The sequence below is a fragment of the Schistocerca nitens genome, chromosome 8 (genome assembly GCF_023898315.1).
Source record: "Schistocerca nitens isolate TAMUIC-IGC-003100 chromosome 8, iqSchNite1.1, whole genome shotgun sequence".
Lineage (NCBI taxonomy): Eukaryota > Metazoa > Arthropoda > Insecta > Orthoptera > Acrididae > Schistocerca > Schistocerca nitens.
The window spans coordinates 472,112,559-472,130,348 of NC_064621.1; the positions used below are offsets into that span (position 1 = coordinate 472,112,559).

General features: G+C 41.6%; 1 protein-coding gene and 1 pseudogene across 2 annotated transcripts in view; both read left to right on the top strand.

Annotated features, from left to right (window-relative positions):
- The window catches only part of LOC126199055 (protein KTI12 homolog), a 28,220-nt gene extending 25,691 nt beyond the window's left edge, over positions 1-2,529 (top strand). For both annotated transcript variants that reach the window (XM_049935765.1, XM_049935766.1), the window contains one exon: positions 2,224-2,529. In XM_049935765.1, coding sequence (XP_049791722.1) covers positions 2,224-2,436 — 213 coding nt within the window. In that variant the 3' untranslated portion in view covers positions 2,437-2,529. The remainder of the gene's footprint in view (positions 1-2,223) is intronic.
- Positions 2,530-5,967: 3,438 nt separating this feature from the next.
- On the top strand, positions 5,968-6,084 carry LOC126199936 (5S ribosomal RNA; annotated as a pseudogene).
- Positions 6,085-17,790: the final 11,706 nt, after the last annotated feature.

Sequence of the window (17,790 nt, forward strand, 5' to 3'; positions counted from 1 at the left end):
TTGTGACTTGAAGCTGTAAATTGTAGAGTAGGGAATCCAAAGTCATACCTGAATTTCCATTTTATTATTATTATTATTATTATTATTATTGTGCTGCAAAATACTGTACCTTTAGCCACTTATTCACAGTCTCAAGCCCATGTGATACATAAATGACGGAAAACACTAATTTTTTTTGACATGTCACAAATATAACTTGGAAACAAATTTGTTAACTATGTACAGATGGAACAAAGAACAAAACTATTGTGTTATAATTCACACCACATCTCTTACACACACACACACACACACACACACACACACACACACACACACACACACACACCCTACCTGACACCACTCCACTCATACCATATCACATGCGAAGCAGAAACATACCTGTGAGCCGGCCAGAGTGGCCGAGCGGTTCTAGGCGCTACAGTCTGGAACCGCGCGACTGCTACGGTTGCAGGTTCGAATCCTGCCTCGGGCATGGATGTGTGTGATGTCCTTAGGTTAGTTAGGTTTAAGTAGTTCTAAGTTCTAGGGGCTGATGACCACAGCAGTTAAGTCCCGTAGTGCTCAGAGCCATTTGAACCATACCTGTGACAATGTGAATAATTTATATACAAGGTATGTCCACAAAGTAAGTTCCGTGTGGTTATATAAAACATACGTGTACAGATACAGAAAAAATATTTATTGTACAAATATCTACAACTGTTAAACTACTTCTCTACCTAGCTTCCGAAATTTTGTGGGCACTTGTCATAGCGTGGTTGGTTGGTTGTGGGATTAAAGGGACCAAACTGGTCATAGCGTTGCACAAGTTTTTGTATGCCTTCTTCTTAGAAGGTTGCCGCCTATGTATTCAACCATGTGATAACATTTTCTTTCGGTTCATCCTTGACCACTAAGGACAGATTTTAGGTGTAAGAAGAGATGAAAGTTGCTAGGAGCGAGGTCCGGGCTGTACGGAGGATGATCAAACATGTCCCAATGAAATTCCTGTAAGAGTTGTTTGGTCACATTCTTTGCCATGTGAGGTCGGGCATTATCGTGGAAAAAAACACCTTTTGACAGTAATCCTTGGCGCTTGTTTTGTATTGCGCAACCCAATTTCTTAATGTTCTCATAGTAACCATGTGCATTGATTGTTTGGCCTTGTTGTAAGAAATCAATCAGCAAAATACTTTTTCTGTCCCAAAAAACAATGCACATGAATTTTCAAGGTGTCAAGATTTGCGTAGACTTAACCTTCGTTGGGGATGAAGTGTGCCTCCATTCCATTGACTGCCGTTTTGTTTCAGGAGTGTCGTACAATACCCAAGTTTCATCCCCCATGACTATCCGAGAAAGAAAACCATCGCCTTTTTCATTGTAACATGTCAAAAACTGAAGTGCCCATCTGTTGTTTTTTGTGTTGTTCAGTAAGCATTTTGGGTACCCAACATGAGCAAAGTTTTTGGAATTTCAGTTTTTCAGTAACAATTTCATGAATTAGTGATTGTGAGATTTGCAGAACTTCCATAGCTAGGGCACTAAGTGTAAACTCATGGTTGTGCTTAATCTTTTCTTCAATTGTGTGAACCAGTTCATCAGTAACCACAGACGGGCGTCTACTTTGTTCTTCATCGTGCACTTGATCATGTCCTTCATTGGATAGTCTGACCCATCTTATAACCATTGAATCACTCATAGCATTTTGTCCATAAACCTCTCAGATTTGCCGATGAATTCCTTTGGTTTAACTTCCTTTGCATTTAGAAAACGAATCACAGATCTGATTTCACACATGGTGGCATTTTCAATTACGGCTGACATAAAGAAGCACTACAAAGTACATGTCGGCAGCAGCAATCGGAAAATGGCGTACATGTCTTCTCCTTGAGTCAGAATAACTGGCACGCATTCTCGGAACTGCGATTGTATTGCTGCCACAGATAGAAATAGAAATGGAACTTACTTTTGGATGACCCACGTATTTCTCAATGCTGTGCAAACTATTAGTTATTTGAATATGTTTGCAAATCCTTCTTAAATGAACCAAATGTTTTATGTGGTGCTTTGCTATGTACTTCTCTTTGAAAATCAATCATTCTTTTAGTTTTGTAATTGTGAAAAGATTGTTAGTAAAACATATTATGTAGGAGGTAGGTGTTACATGTACATTGGTTTGAAGAGATTATAATTTTTTTTCCGTCTGTTACAGCAGACTAATGTGTTGTAATTCTCTTGCAGGCAATACTCTCAGCTCAGAAACTAGGTGTCGATTCAGATATAAAAATACCTGGTTTTAAGGATTCTGTCAGAACAAATGGTGTGAAACTCTCTGTCCCTCAACTAAGCAGGCTACGAAGACAATTTCTGAGTTATACCAAACTGCATCCATCAAATGACATTTCTAAAATAGGCCCATTGTTCATACAGTTTCTTAATAGCAACATAACATAAATGTTTTACTCATATTTGTATGTATGTTGGTACCAAAAATGTTTTGCTTATGTATGTGTATGTTTTATAATAAATTGCTATATCTATATTGAATTTGTAGTTGTTTTTGATTGTATTGAATGAATAGCTTTATCTTGCTGCACCACTTATGCTAATTGTTAAGAGCCTGTGCAAGATACTCTCTTGCAGTAAACCTCGATAAAGTCTTTGTCAGAATATGCACGAGTCCATAGGTGACATAAGCTGTGAGCTACGGCTACAAGCGCTTTTTACTTGCTGTGTTATGAGACAAGTAATTTAGCTGGTAATTGTTTTTGCTGTATATTCTATAGTATTTATGTGCATTAGTGTCAGATAGACTTGATAAATGGAAGGTTTCAGTTTTTATTTGCGTCTGAATAGGAAAAGCGAAGTTTCTGTTTAGGACAATTGCGCTTGTAGGCAAACATTTGTTTACATTCTTAGCTGACTGTAAATATGTGGGGATTATCAATTAAATCAGTGTACAATAATCAGTATTTACGTTTATTAGTATCATTTAGACTTGATACATTGAAGGTAGCAGTTTTTATAGTTTTATTGGGTCATTTTCGCATTTATGTAGATTTTTGTTTACATTGTAAATATGAGGGATAATCAGTAGGTGTACCTTACTGTAGTTACTGTTTAATTTTTTAATAATATTCACTAGATAGCCCCTAGCAGTTTACTGTAGGTCACTGGTTTTTTTTTAAGTATTCACTATATACAATTTTTATTGTTTATCATTGTTGTTTCTTTCTGCCAACTAGTGTGTAGCTGTTAACCTTGTGTGGCGCTAGATGTCCTTAAGTTTCTTATAGTAAATCACCTATTAGCTAGATGGATAGAGACTTTGTTGTGTGCGGATGCAGGAGGAGTTGGCCACAGTCCAAACGCAGCTGGAAGCTTTGTTGGCCACAGTCAACAGGCTCCAGAGTGCCACCCTGAGGTGCGGTGGGAATGGGGTGCCTGGGGCAGCCTCTGCTGTACTAGATGTGCAGGGAGTGATGTCACAGCTCTCTGTCACTGAGCCGACCACAGGTGCAACTGAGCTGGCCAGCCCACTCTTACCTCAGTGTGAGTGGCAGACTGTGTCGAGGTCTGGAGCCTCAAGGCGAAGGCTGCTTGGGGGACACAGGCTCCTGCCAAATCCCATGCACTTTGCTGATGGATTCAGTGTGCTGTCTGATGACTGGCGGGGAGGGGGGAAGCCGAGACGGATCAGAGTGCACCTTCTGCCAGGATAGTGGCCGCTCCTTCAGCAAGGTTTGGACAGCCATGGGGGGATAGAGGTTTGTTAGTTATTGGGAGCTCCAATGTTAGGCAGGTCATGGAGCTCCTCAGGAACATGGCGGCTAGGGTGGGGAAGAAGTCCAAAGTTCACTCGGTGTGCTTGCTGGGGGGATGTGGAAGAGGCTCTTCCAGCAGCTATCGAGTGTGCGGGTTGCAGCCAGCTGCAGATTGTTGCACACGTTGACACCAACAATGCCAGTGATTGGGGATCCAAGGAAATCCTTAGGTCCTTTCGATGGCTGGTTGAATAGGTGAAGGCGGCCTCCATCTCTTGAGGAGTGGAAGCCAAGCTGATGATTTGCAGCATCGTACCCAGGGTGGACTGGGATCCTCTGGTTTGGAGTCGACTGGAGAATCTAAACCAGAGGCTTCATCGACTCTGTGACGAAAGTGGTTGTAGATTCCTTGACCTGTGGTATGGCATGGAAGGTTGTAGGACACCCCTCAATAGATCAGGGGTGCACTACACACAGGAAGCAGCTACATGGGTAGCACAGTACTTGTGGCATGCACATGGGGGTTTTTAGTTTAGTTTCCTCCCCACAGGAAATAAGCCTTTGGTCTGAAATATTACCAGTTCATGACACTGATGTGGGTGTGCTAACTGTAAAAATTGGTAGTCCACCTAAACAGGTCATTTCAAAGGATTTAAATATGCTAAATCTCATGTTAGGAAATTGTCGAAATGTCTGTAGCAAGATCCCCAAGTTACTCTCTGAAATAAACAATATTAATGCCAATATTGCATTAGATACCGAAAGCTGGTTGAAACCAGACATAAATAGCAGTGAAATTTTGGACTTGGATTGGACAATGTTTAGGAAGGATAGGAGGTGGTGTGTTAATTGCAGTTAAAAGCTGTTTAAATGCAGTTGAGATCGATACTGCATCAGACTGTGAGATAGTCTGGATAAAGCTGTCAATCAGATAAGGACTGACCATTGTATTAGGATGTTTTTATAGACCACCAGCATCCGCAACAAACGTCGCAGAACGTTTCAGGGAAAGTCTTGAGTACATAGGAAATAAATATTCAAATTATCCATTAGTCATAGGTGGAGACTTTAATCTGGCGCCCATTGATTGGGAAAATTACACGTTTATTGCATGGGGCAGAAGCAACGACTCATGTCAATTTATTCTAGGTGCATTCTCAACATACAACCTTGAGCAACTGGTTAGAAAACCAACTAGAGATGGGAACATATTAGATACCCTGGTGACAAACAGACTTGATCTTTTTGAGGAAGTTAATCTAGTTTTCTTGTTTGGGAAAGGAAATAAGTGCCATTAATGAATATCTTCATAGTCAGCTCCAAGCATTCACCGCGGGACACAAAGATATTGAGCACCTTTGGCCGAAATTTAAAGGTAGAGAAATATGTGCCTACCAAAAATATATGGGAAGGAAAGGATTCACCTTGGTTCAACAAATGTATTGGGAAGTTGCTGAGAAAGCAGAGAATTTTGCACAGTCATTTTAAACTTAGTCACTGCCCCACTGACAAACAGAAATTATGCAAAATGAAAGCAGCTGTCAAAAGGTCAATGAGAGAGCCTTTTAACGAATTTGAAAGCAATATTTTATCTGTTGATTCTAAAAATAACACCAAAAAATTTTGGTCGTACGTAAAATCTATGAATGCTACAAATAAGTCAATACCTTCTCTTGGTGACTGTACGGGTAATGTAAAGAATGATCATAAACAGAAGACCGAAATTCTAAATCTAGCTTTCAAAAGCTGCAGCACCATCCCCCTTTCAATTATCGAACAAACACAAGGATGACTAACATAGTGTTTAGTGTCTCTAGGATTGTAAAACAGTTAAGATCCTTTGACACCAGGAAGGCGTCTGGCCCAGACGGTATCCCCGTAAGATTTTATGTTGACTATGCTACAAATATTGCACCATTCTTATCCATCATCTATCGGAGATCATTGGAACAGTGGAAAGTTCCACAGGACTGGAAGAAGGCCCAGGTCTTAGCAATCTATAAAAAGGGTGGAAAATCAGATGCACATAATTACCGGCCAATTTCACTGACATCGATTTGTTGTAGAATCAAGGAACATATTTTGTGTTCAGACATAATGACCTTTCTAGACTCTGAGAAGCTCATCTGCAGAAACTAGCATGGTTTTAGGAAACAGCGGTCTTGCGAGACACAGCTGGCCCTCTTTGTGTATGATATACAACAGGCTCTAGATACCTTGGGGCAACGGCCTTGCCACAGTGGATACGCCGGTTCCCGTGAGATCACCGAAGTTAAGCACTGTCGGGCGTGGCCGGCACTTGGATGGGTGACCATCCAGCCGCCATGCGCTGTTGCCATTTTTCGGCGTGCACTCAGCCTCGTGATGCCAATTGAGGAGCTACTCGACCGAATAGTAGCGGCTCCGGTCAAAGAAAACCATCATAACGACTGGGAGAGCGGTGTGCTGACCACACGCCCCTCCTATTCGCATCCTCAACTTGAGGATGACACAGCGGTCGGATGGTCCCGATGGGCCACTTGTGTCCTGAAGACGGAGTGCTAGATACCTTCTCCCAGGTTGATGCAATATTCCTCGACTTTTCGCAAGGCGTTCGACTCAGTTCTGCACTGTCGCTTGCTCCAAAAAGTGCACGCTTATGGTCTATCCGATGACATTTGTGGTTGGGTAGAAAGTTTTGTAACAGACAGAGAGCAGTATGTCATCCTGAATGGGGAGACTTCAACAGAAACAAGCGTAACATCAGGTGTGCCCCAGGGCAGCATAATAGGTCTGCTGCTTTTTACAATTTACATAAACGATCTGGTTGATGGTATTGACAGCGGCATGAGACTGGTTGCCGATGATGCTGTAGTCTAAAGGAAAGTAGTATCACACAAAAGTGCTGAATAAATCTATGAAGGTTTGCAGAAAATAAATGCTTAGGGTAATGGCTGGCAGTTCTCTTTCTATATTAGTAAATGTAACCTACTGCGTATAACAAGGCAAAAATCCCCATTAAAGTAAGAGTACAAAATAAATGCCCAGTCTTTGGAAGCAGTAACATCCTTCAAGTATATGGGTGTGACAATTCAAAATGATCTCACATGGAACAATTAGATTACACAAGTAACGGGAAAGGCGAACTCTAGATTGCTGTTGTATTGGTAGAATCCTGAAGCGATGTTATCCTTCAACAAAAGAAATTGCTTACAATACTTAAGTTCATCCAGTCTTAGAGTATTGTTCATCTGTTTTGGACACTTTCTAGTTGGGTCTGATTCAGGAGATTGAAAAGATCCAAAGAAGAGCAGCAGGATTCGTGACTGGTAAATTTAGCCATTGTGAGAGCGTTACAAATCTCATAGAAAGTTCGAAGTGGGAGACACTTGCAGATAGACAACGAGCTAAACGGAAGAGGTTGCTCACTAAATTCCAAAATCCAATCTTCGCCAAGGATGTAGAGCATATATTATTACCACCAACTTTCAAATCATGCAATGATCACCATTCAAATATAAGGGAAATCAGAGCTCGTACTGAGGCGTTTTTCTCTCGTGCAAATCCATGAGTGGGGGGGGGGGGGATTTATGACTGGTGCAAATAGTGCACTCCGTCACACACCGATTGGTGGCTAGCAGAGTATATACGTAGATGTAGAAGTGATGCACAAATAAACAGTTCCTTGTCTGAACTTACTTTTTCACCTGAGACTGCAAGGAAAAGATAAACTGTTCATGGCTTACCTCTGTGAATACGCACATGCAACTTCCTCGTACCTGTTCTGTGTAGAACTCACATTGATGTCATTCCTAGCAGCAGATTTGGCAGTGTGATGGAAAAGTTCTGAGTTGCAAAAATTCTTATTCTGTGGCCATGATGGGTGTGCAGTGCATTTATTAATAAACACTGAAAAATAATACACAAATACTCAGTTTTCTTTTATTGGATAGATAAAACAACTAATCACTAAGCAGCGGCAGAACACACACATAAGACAGTTGTAATAGGCAAGCTTTCGGAGCCAGTGGCTTCTTCTTCAGGCAGAAGGGTTGAAGGGGAATGAAGAAGGGTGAAGGAAAAGGACTGGGGAGATCTAGAAAAAGGGGTAGATTTTGGGAAAGTCACCCAGAACCGTGTGTCGGGACGCTTACCGTATGGGATGAGAAGGAAAGACTGGTTGTTGGGGACTGCATCAGACAAGATTTGAAAACCTGAGAGCTTAAAGGTGGAAGACAGGGTAATATGCAAAACAGAGATTACTACTAAAACATCGTGTATGAGATAATAAGGGTGAGACGCTAAGTTCATTGTACATAAGAGGTGGGAGGGGGCCAGTGAAAAGTAGATGGAAAGACAATGAAAATTGCAGAAAACTAAAACGGAGTGAAGCAAAGAGTAGTTACAGTGAAGAAATGTTGAGATGGAGGAAACTAATGTAAATTAAAGCCAGGTGGGTGGCAAGAACGAAGGATGTGTTCTAGTGCTAGTTCCCACCTGCAGAATTCTGAGAAACTGGTGCCTGGGGGAAGAATCCAGATGGCGCTTGTGGTGAAACAGTGCCGAGCTCACAAAAGTAATGTTGTAGAGCATGCATGGCAACAGGATATTGCAAGTTGCCAGTATACACCATCTGCGTATGCCCACTCATCCTAATTGATGATTTGGTGGTAGTCATGCTGATATAGAAGGCTGAACAGTGTTTACATAATAGCTGGTATATGACTTGTCATTTCGCAGGTGGCTCTTCCTTTGGTAGGACATGTTTTGCCAGTTACAGGTCTATTATAGGTGGTGGTAGGAGGGTGCATATGACAAGTCTTGCAGTGAGGACGGTCACAGAGGTAGGAGCCATAGGGTAGGGAAATGGGTGCAGGAGGAGCATAGGGTCTCACAGGAGTGCTGCGGAGACTGGGATGGCAACAGAAAGCTTTTCTAGGTGTGATGGGCAAAATATCAGACAGAATGGATCTCATTTCAGGGGATGATTTTAAGAAGTCATGGCCGTGTCAAAGTACCTGATTAACACATTCCAGACCAGGATAATACTGAGTCACCAATGGTGTGCTCCAAAGCTGTTTTGTGGAGGAATCAGCAGTACCCAGGATTGAATGTGAACTGGTTTTTAACTATGCTGGTGGTGTTTTTACGTGCAGTGAAGGTTGAGGTGAGATTGGTGGTGTATTGCTGTAAAGTGTCTGCATCCAAACAAATACGTTTGCCTTGGTTGCCAATACTGTATGGGAGGGAACGTTTGACACGGAAAGGACGGCAACTGTCAAAATGTAAGTACTGTTGTTGGAAATGGAAATGCCATCTGGCTAGGGCCTCCCATCAAGTAGACCGGTTGCCTGGTGCAAGTCTTTAGAGTTCATGCCACTGTGGCGACTTGCATGTCAATGGGGATGAAATGATGATGATAAGGACAACACAACCCCAGTTCCTGAGCGGAGGAAAATCTCTGACCCAGCCGGGAATCAAATCCGGGCCATTAGGCATGACATTCCGTTGCTCTGACCACACAGCTACCAGGGGCGGACAGTACTGTTGTTTGTTGATAGGCTTAATGTGGATGGAAGTGTGTAGTCGGTCTTAGATGAGGACAAGACCAACATCAAGGAAAGTGGCATCGGATTCAGAACAGAACCATGTGAAATTTAATTGGGAGGAAGTATTCAGAAATTCCAGGGCTTCCAGCAGGCCAGCCTCTTCATGAGTCCATATGGTAAAGATGCCATCAGTGTATCTAAACCAAACCGGGGCTGAAGATTTATGGATTGCAGGATAGCCCAAAGCCCCCCCCCCCCCCCCAAGCAACCCATGGAAAGGTTGGCATAGGAAGAAGCCATCCTGGTTCCCATGGCTGTACCCGATATGTTTGTATGTTTGCCCCTCAAAGGTGAAGTAGTTGCTGGTAAGTATAAAGTCAATTAAGGTGAGTAGGAAGGACGTCATAGGTTTGGAATCACGTGGGCGCTGACTGAGGAAATGTTCAGCAGCAGACAGACCGTGTATGTTGGGGCTGTTGTTATAGATGGAGGTGGTATCAGTGGTGACAAGCAAGGTGTGTGGTGGGAGTGGGATGGTCACAGATTTCAGACGATCTAGGAAATGGTTGGTATCTTCGATGTAGTGGGGGGAGTCTTTGACCTATCGGTTGCAGGTGTTGATCAGATAAGGCAGATATACATTTGATGGGTGCTTTGAAGCTGGCATCTATAGGATGGACAGAATGATTGGATTTGTGGATCTTAGGAAGAAGATAAGACAGGGGTGTGTGGTTTGGATGGGGTGAGAAATTCTATGGATTGAGGTGTTAGTCCTTGTGAGGGGCCTGAGGTTTTAAGTAAGGACTGGTGGTCAGTTTGAATCTCAGGGATGGGGCCTTGATGCCAAGTGCTGTATGTTGAGGTGTCAGACAGCTGTCATAGACCTTCACTAACATTCTCCTTTCAGTAAAGTACTACAGTGGTAAATTCTTTGTCTGCTGGGAGGATAATTATGGAGTCAGCTTTTAGGTAACATAGAGCCTGGAGTTTTGCAGAGGACAGGTTAAGGTCGTTATATAAGGCCATGAGGAAGGGTTTTGACGCAATGTGTGGAATACTTGGAAGGCTTATAAGTGATTATTTTGAAGTAGTGGTGGTGGATAAAGTTGGGATCGTGGTCTGAAATTTTCAAAGCAGGATTCAATGTCAGGTTTGCTGTTGGAAAGGCTTTAGGATTGGGTTGCAAAGTGATATTTCCAATGGATATTACTTGTGAACGAAAGTAAGTCCTTCACCAAAGTAGCATGATCAAATGCAGGTTTAGGGCTGAAAGAGAGGCCCTTAGTAATACTGATAATTCAGGAGGGGGGAGTGCTTCAGATGAGAGGTTAAGAACACTGTACTGGTGTGACTGATTCTTGGGATTATGGGTTATTCTTGGTCTGGTAGGCAGTGGTGAAGGCTGTGGGATGTTAAGGAGGTTGGCCAAGCTCGGTTTGTGGGAGAGGAGTGGTGGCTGATGGTGTGGCTGATTAGGGAGCTGCAGAGGAACAGGAAGGTAAATACCACTGTTCATGTATTTCAGTAGAAGGTGGGATAGTTTTTTGAGGTGAAGTCTGGCATGTTGTTGAAGTTTGAAATTGGCTTGGCGGATGATACCATTCAAGGAAACATGAGGGACAGATAAGTGCAGGATTTTGTAGAAGGAGAGAAGTCTGGTGGAGTGTAAATTTGCTGATGAGGCATATAGGTCACAGATTAGCTGGGTAAGAGCAAGAGATTGCTATATTTGAAACTGTAAAAGAGCTGGATGTAGAGTAGGGTTACATCCAGAAACAGGGACTTTCAGTGTTAGCCTTTTGGAGTAACTCCAAGGGACAAACCGGTTTGGAAAAACAGAATGTGAGACCTTAGTTTTGATAGTGCAAAGACATATTTTCGAAAAGAACAGATGTAATATGAGATGGGATTCATCATCGCAAGAGAGGACAGTTTGGAGAGTTAGAAATTGTGGGAGGGCAATAATAGTTAATGAGCAGGTGATATGTATGATAAAAAAAAAAAAATGATAAAAGGGACAAATCGACCGGGAAAGTCATAAAAACAAATGAAATTTTAGAAACTGGGTGAACAGAAAGCAAAAGTCATAGTATAAAATGTAAACTACTTAGCTTGGCAATTAAAGTGACGTAAGAGAAGGCAAAAAAAAAAAAGTCGATCAGAGCGGTTTACAGAAAAACGAATGCACAAAACGTGGAAGTATTTCGTATAAACAAGATAAGTGGATGGTCGAAAAGAAAATAGCTGTCAGATTTGTGAATAAATCTGCGTAAGACGATCGGGAGAAGGCCATGCAGTGTAGTGAACCATAAATTCTTGTATGCCAATTCGTAAATAACAATAAAATTGTTGTAATTAAATAAAAATGGACCCGTTTACAAGCGCGGAAATCAGTATTAGAAAAGGTGTAGGGGCATAGTGTTGATTAATCTTGCTAATACAAATAAATAAACGAATGGAATAGCACATAAGGTAGAAAACAGATGACAGTTTGAACAAGACAGACGATAATGAAGATTGACACATGGGGTTTGAATAAGAAGGAATGATGGCCACATGGACTACTATAACAGCGAAAACAATCACTGACTGACAAAATTATATAACTGGATAGATAAAAAATCTACCGTATTTACTCGAATCTAAGCCGCACTTTTTTTCCGGTTTTTGTAATCCAAAAAACCGCCTGCGGATTAGAATCGAGTGCAAAGTAAGCTGAAGTTCTGAAAAATGTTGGTAGGTGCCGCCACAACTAACTTCTGCCGTCGAAAATATGTAGCGCTACACAGGCTTTCTTTGCAGTCACAAAGATAAATACTGGCACCAAAACCTCAAAAGGGTGGAAGACTAGCTTTTTTTCTCCGCCCCGAGTTTCGACCACTGCATTTTCATACATTATCCAACAAAACAACGAAGTGAATACAAATTCCGTATTGTTGATCTTCGAATATAGCATCATTTCAATGTACTACGAAAATCCGACTGGCAAGACTGTTTGGGGTTTTTGTCAATATGTCTAACTCTATGTTCTGAATTTTTTCCTACCTGTGAGAAGAGATGGTTGCTAATAGGAACTTTTATGAATTGTGAATCACATGCAGTGTTCTCTTCACCATAAGAATAATACGAATATAAACATTTTGCGATGTATTCTTTCGTGTTTGCTGCTATCTCATTTAAGTCCTGTCTGCGTAATAAACTACGAAACTAGAGTGAGACAACAGCAAACGCAGAAGAATATACATATCATGTCATGTCATGTTTATATTCGTATTATTCTTATGGCTAATAGTGATACAGTCAGAAATGAAGCACGGCAATTGACTAGATTTTTAAATCTAAGATGACTAATTTCTGTGCAGAATGCAATGTAATGTACTAAAGCGGCGTCTGCAAAGATGTTCAAATGGGGAAAAATTTTCGCTAAACTCTCGTTCAGAACATCTATCATACGCAGTGTATTATTTGGTTCTTGTTGATCATTATCAAAGAAAGCAGCAGTGTAAGTAACAACAAACAGCAGTCTCTTGCTGTTGTTTCACTAATGAGACAATTCCTATCTTTTTTTTTTAAATTGTAAGCTGCGGTAGCGCGCAGAAAAGCAAACCATGCCGTGAGCGGCGACAGGCCGTGAACACGCACTATTAGAATGCGACAAACAATGCATCACACTGTACAGTAATGCATTTTCAGCTTAGTGACGTTAACACCTACAACAAAGAAAATGGCACTTATCATATCAAAGAAAAATAAGCAATCAATTCAAACCAGACGAAGCACGTGAAAAAGGAAGGGTACCCGTATCAATACGGACGGAGCGCCTGATGCATAGCAATGGCTACCTTGTAAAGCTTAACTGCTAAGCTTACGACTCGAACCAAACTACTGTAGTTGTATCGTCATTCATTCGACCTAAATTGTGTCTCATATTAAAATGGACCAACTTTGTTTCGATTTGGAGGTGCAGCCTAAAACTTTTCTCTCCTCTTGAACTTCGAGTCCCAAATTTCAGGTGCGGCTTAGATTCGGGAAAATTTTTTTTCCTTGATTTCGAGTCTCATTTTTCAGGTGCGGCTTAGATTCGAGTGCGGCTTAGATTCGAGTAAATACAGTAGTCACCAAGTGGCGGCAGAACACACACATGAGACGGTTGTAATTTGCAAGCTTTCAGAGCCAGTGGCTTCTTCTTCAGGCAGAAGGGTTGAAGGGGAAGGAAGGAGGGTGAAGGAAAAGGACTGGGGAGGTCTAGGAAAAGGGGTAGATTTTGGGAAAGTCACCCAGGACCGTGGGTCAGGGGAGACTTACTGTATGGGGTGAGAAGGAAAGATTGATTGTTGGGGACTGCACTGACGAGATTTGAAAACCTGAGAGCTTAGAGGTGGAAGACAGGGTAATATGCAAGACAGAGATTAGTACTGAAACATTGTGCTTGAGTTAATAAGGGTGAGACACTAAGTTCATTGTACATAAAAGAGGTGGGAGGGGGACAGTGAAAAGTAGATGAAAGATGTAGAAAACTAAAATGGAGTGAAGCAAGGAGTAGTTGCAGTGAGGAAAATCTGAGAAGAAGAAATTAATGTAAATTAAGGCCAGGTGGGTGGTGATAACCAAGGACTTCTTGTTGTGCTAGTTTCTCCCCACCTGCAGAGTTCTGAGAAACTTGTATTTGGGGGAAGAATCCAGATGCCGCGTGTGGTGAAACACGTGCTGATGTCACGAACCTAATGTAGAAGTATGAAACCAGAATTTGGTTGAAACAGGATATTGCGAGATACCAGTATACAACCTCTGCCTATGCCCATTCATCCTAAATTTGGTGGTAGTCATGCTGATGTTGAAGGCTGAACAGTGTTTACATAATAGCTGGTATATGACTTGTCGTTTCGCAGGTGGTTCTCCCTTTGATAGTATGTGTTTTGCCAGTTACAGGGCTTTTATAGATGGCGGTAGGAGGGTGCATATGGCAAGTCTTGCTGCGGCCACGGTCACAGGTTTAGAAGCCATAGAGTAGGGAGATGGAAGCAGAAGGAGCAGCGGTTCTGACAAGAATATTGCGGAGATTGGGAGGGCGATGGAAAGCTATTCTAGGTGTGGAGAACAAAATATCAGACAGAATGGATCTCATTTCAGGGGATGATTTTAGGAAGTCATGGCCGTGCCAAAGTACCTGATTAACACATTTCAGACCAAGATAATACTGCATCACCAATGGTGAGCTCCGAAGCTGTTTTGTGGAGGGATCAGCAGTTCCAGAAATCTGCTTTTTAACTAGGCTGGCGGGGTAATTACGAGCAATGAAGGCTGACGTGAGAATGGTGGTGTATTGCTGTACAGATTATGCATCTTAACAAATAAATTTGCCTTGGATGCCAAGACTGTATGGGAGGGAATGTTTGACATGGGAAGGATGGCAACTGTCAAAATGTAAGTACTGTTGTTTGTTGATAGGTTTAATGTAGACGGAAGTGTGTAGCTGGCCTTAGGTGAGGACAAGATCAACATCAAAGAAAGTAGTGTGGGATTTGGAATAGGACCATGTGAAATTTAATTGGGAGAAGGTATTCAGAGATTCCAGGAATTTTAGCAAGTCTCCCTCGTGACTCCATATGGTAAAGATGTCATCAAATTCTGTCACCGATTGATGCATAGATCTTTTATTTATCCAATTAAACAATTTTCTCAATAATTGATTGTTTTTGTTGTTACAAGTACTGAGCTATATACACTTAATTTTATAGATTGCTGAAAACTGAATGCAAGGCTGATATAACAGTTCAGACCAGGAGTACGTCGTAACATGGGCTGATGTGCTAGGTACCCAACAAAAAGCTCTTGTTGTAATAGTTTACTGCAAAATGTAATAATAGTAAAGGAGCTTTATTGACTTTTAGACTGCCCCTAGCATTTACTATGTTAAATGTCGAGTCTAATAATATTTCATCAGGATGTGTATGCCCTGGGAAATCTGGGAAAAACATGGAAATTTTTTCGCCCTAGAAAAAGCAGGGAATTTTTTAGAATTGTGGTAATTTTTCATTGTTGTAGTTTTCACTTAAGTTTTTGTAATTTTGACTGGTAGCAACTGATAATCTAACAAAGAATTTTACTTTAGCCCACTACTACAAAATAAAACTGCAGCAATAAAACATAAACAAGAGACTAGCATCAAAATAAAATTTGATGAATTCTTCTCGGGTTATCAGCCGGCGTAATCTTGTTGCAACGTTTCAATGTATTTCGTACCCACATCTTCTGGCAGAGTCAGAGGATGATGGGTACGAAACTCATTGAAACGTTGCGACAAGACGATGCCACCACTCAACTGATAACCCGAGAAGAATTCATCAGTGGAATACACCGAGAACGACAGCAATAGCATAAAATATAACTTTAACTATGTGCCATTTGCAACAACAAAATGTAGTGCACACACAAGCATCTGCCAATATCGAAATGTGTCAAAGGCTTTAGGAGGAAGACTACCAGGTGTAGAAGTATGAAACCAGAATTTGGTTGCAATAGCTACATGTTTGTTGTTTGAAACTGATAAACAATATTTCTTCCCCCATGAACCATGGACCTTGCCGTTGGTGGGTAGGCTTGCGTGCCTCAGCGATACAGATGGCCGTACCGTAGGTGCAACCACAACGGAGGGGCATCTGTTGAGAGGCCAGACAAACATGTGGTTCCTGAAGAGGGGCAGCAGCCTTTTCAGTAGTTGCAGGGGCAACAGTCTGGATGATTGACTGATCTGGCCTTGTAACATTAACCAAAACGGCCTTGCTGTGCTGGTACTGCGAACGGTTGAAAGCAAGGGGAAACTACAGCCGTAATTTTTCCCGAGAACATGCAGCTTTACTGTATGATTAAATGATGATGGCGTCCTCTTGGGTAAAATATTCCGGAGGTAAAATAGTCCCCCATTCGGATCTCCGGGCGGGGACTACTCAAGAGGACGTCGTTATCAGAAGAAAGAAAACTGGCATTCTACGGATCGGAGCGTGGAATGTCAGATCCCTTAATCGGGCAGGTAGGTTAGGAAATTTAAAAAGGGAAATGGATAGGTTAAAGTTAGATATAGTGGGAATTAGTGAAGTTCGGTGGCAGGAGGAACAAGACTTTTGGTCAGGTGATTACAGGGTTATAAATACAAAATCAAATAGGGGTAATGCAGGAGTAGGTTTAATAATGAATAAAAAAAGAGGAGTGCGGGTTAGCTACTACAAACAGCATAGTGAACGCATTATTGTGGCCAAGATAGACACAAAGCCCATGCCTACTACAGTAGTACAAGTTTATATGTCAACTAGCTCTGCAGATGATGAAGAAATTGATGAAATGTATGACGAGATAAAAGAAATTATTCAGGTAGTGAAGGGAGACGAAAATTTAATAGTCACGGGTGACTGGAATTCGTCAGTAGGAAAAGGGAGAGAAGGAAACATAGTAGGTGAATATGGATTGGGGGGAAGAAATGAAAGAGGAAGCCGCCTTGTAGAATTTTGCACAGAGCATAACTTAATCATAGCTAACACTTGGTTCAAGAATCATAAACGAAGGTTGTATACCTGGAAGAATCCTGGAGATACTAATAGGTATCAGATAGATTATATAATGGTAAGACAGAGATTTAGGAACCAGGTTTTAAATTGTAAGACATTTCCAGGGACAGATGTGGATTCTGACCACAATCTATTGGTTATGAACTGCAGATTGAAACTGAAGAAACTGCAAAAAGGTGGGAATTTAAGGAGATGGGACCTGGATAAACTGAAAGAACCAGAGGTTGTAGAGAGTTTCAGGGAGAGCATAAGGGAACAATTGACAGGAATGGGGGAAAGAAATACAGTAGAAGAAGAATGGGTAGCTCTGAGGGATGAAGTAGTGAAGGCAGCAGAGGATCAAGTAGGTAAAAAGACGAGGGCTAATAGAAATCCTTGGGTAACAGAAGAAATATTGAATTTAATTGATGAAAGGAGAAAATATAAAAATGCAGTAAATGAAGCAGGCAAAAGGGAATACAAACGTCTCAAAAATGAGATTGACAGAAAGTGCAAAATGGCTAAGCAGGGATGGCTAGAGGACAAATGTAAGGATGTAGAGGCTTGTCTCACTAGGGGTAAGATAGATACTGCCTACAGGAAAATTAAACAGACCTTTGGAGAGAAGTGAACCACTTGTATGAATATCAAGAGCTCAGATGGCAACCCAGTTCTAAGCAAAGAAGGGAAGGCAGAAAGGTGGAAGGAGTATATAGTGGGTTTATACAAGGGCGATGTAGTTGAGGACAATATTATGCAAATGGAAGAGGATGTAGATGAAGATGAAATGGGAGATAAGATACTGTGTGAAGAGTTTGAAAGAGCACTGAAAGACCTGAGTCGAAACAAGGCTCCGGGAGTAGACAACATTCCATTAGAACTACTGATGGCCTTGGGAGAGCCAGTCATGACAAAACTCTACCATCTGGTGAGCAAGATGTATGAGACAGGCGAAATACCCACAGACTTCAAGAA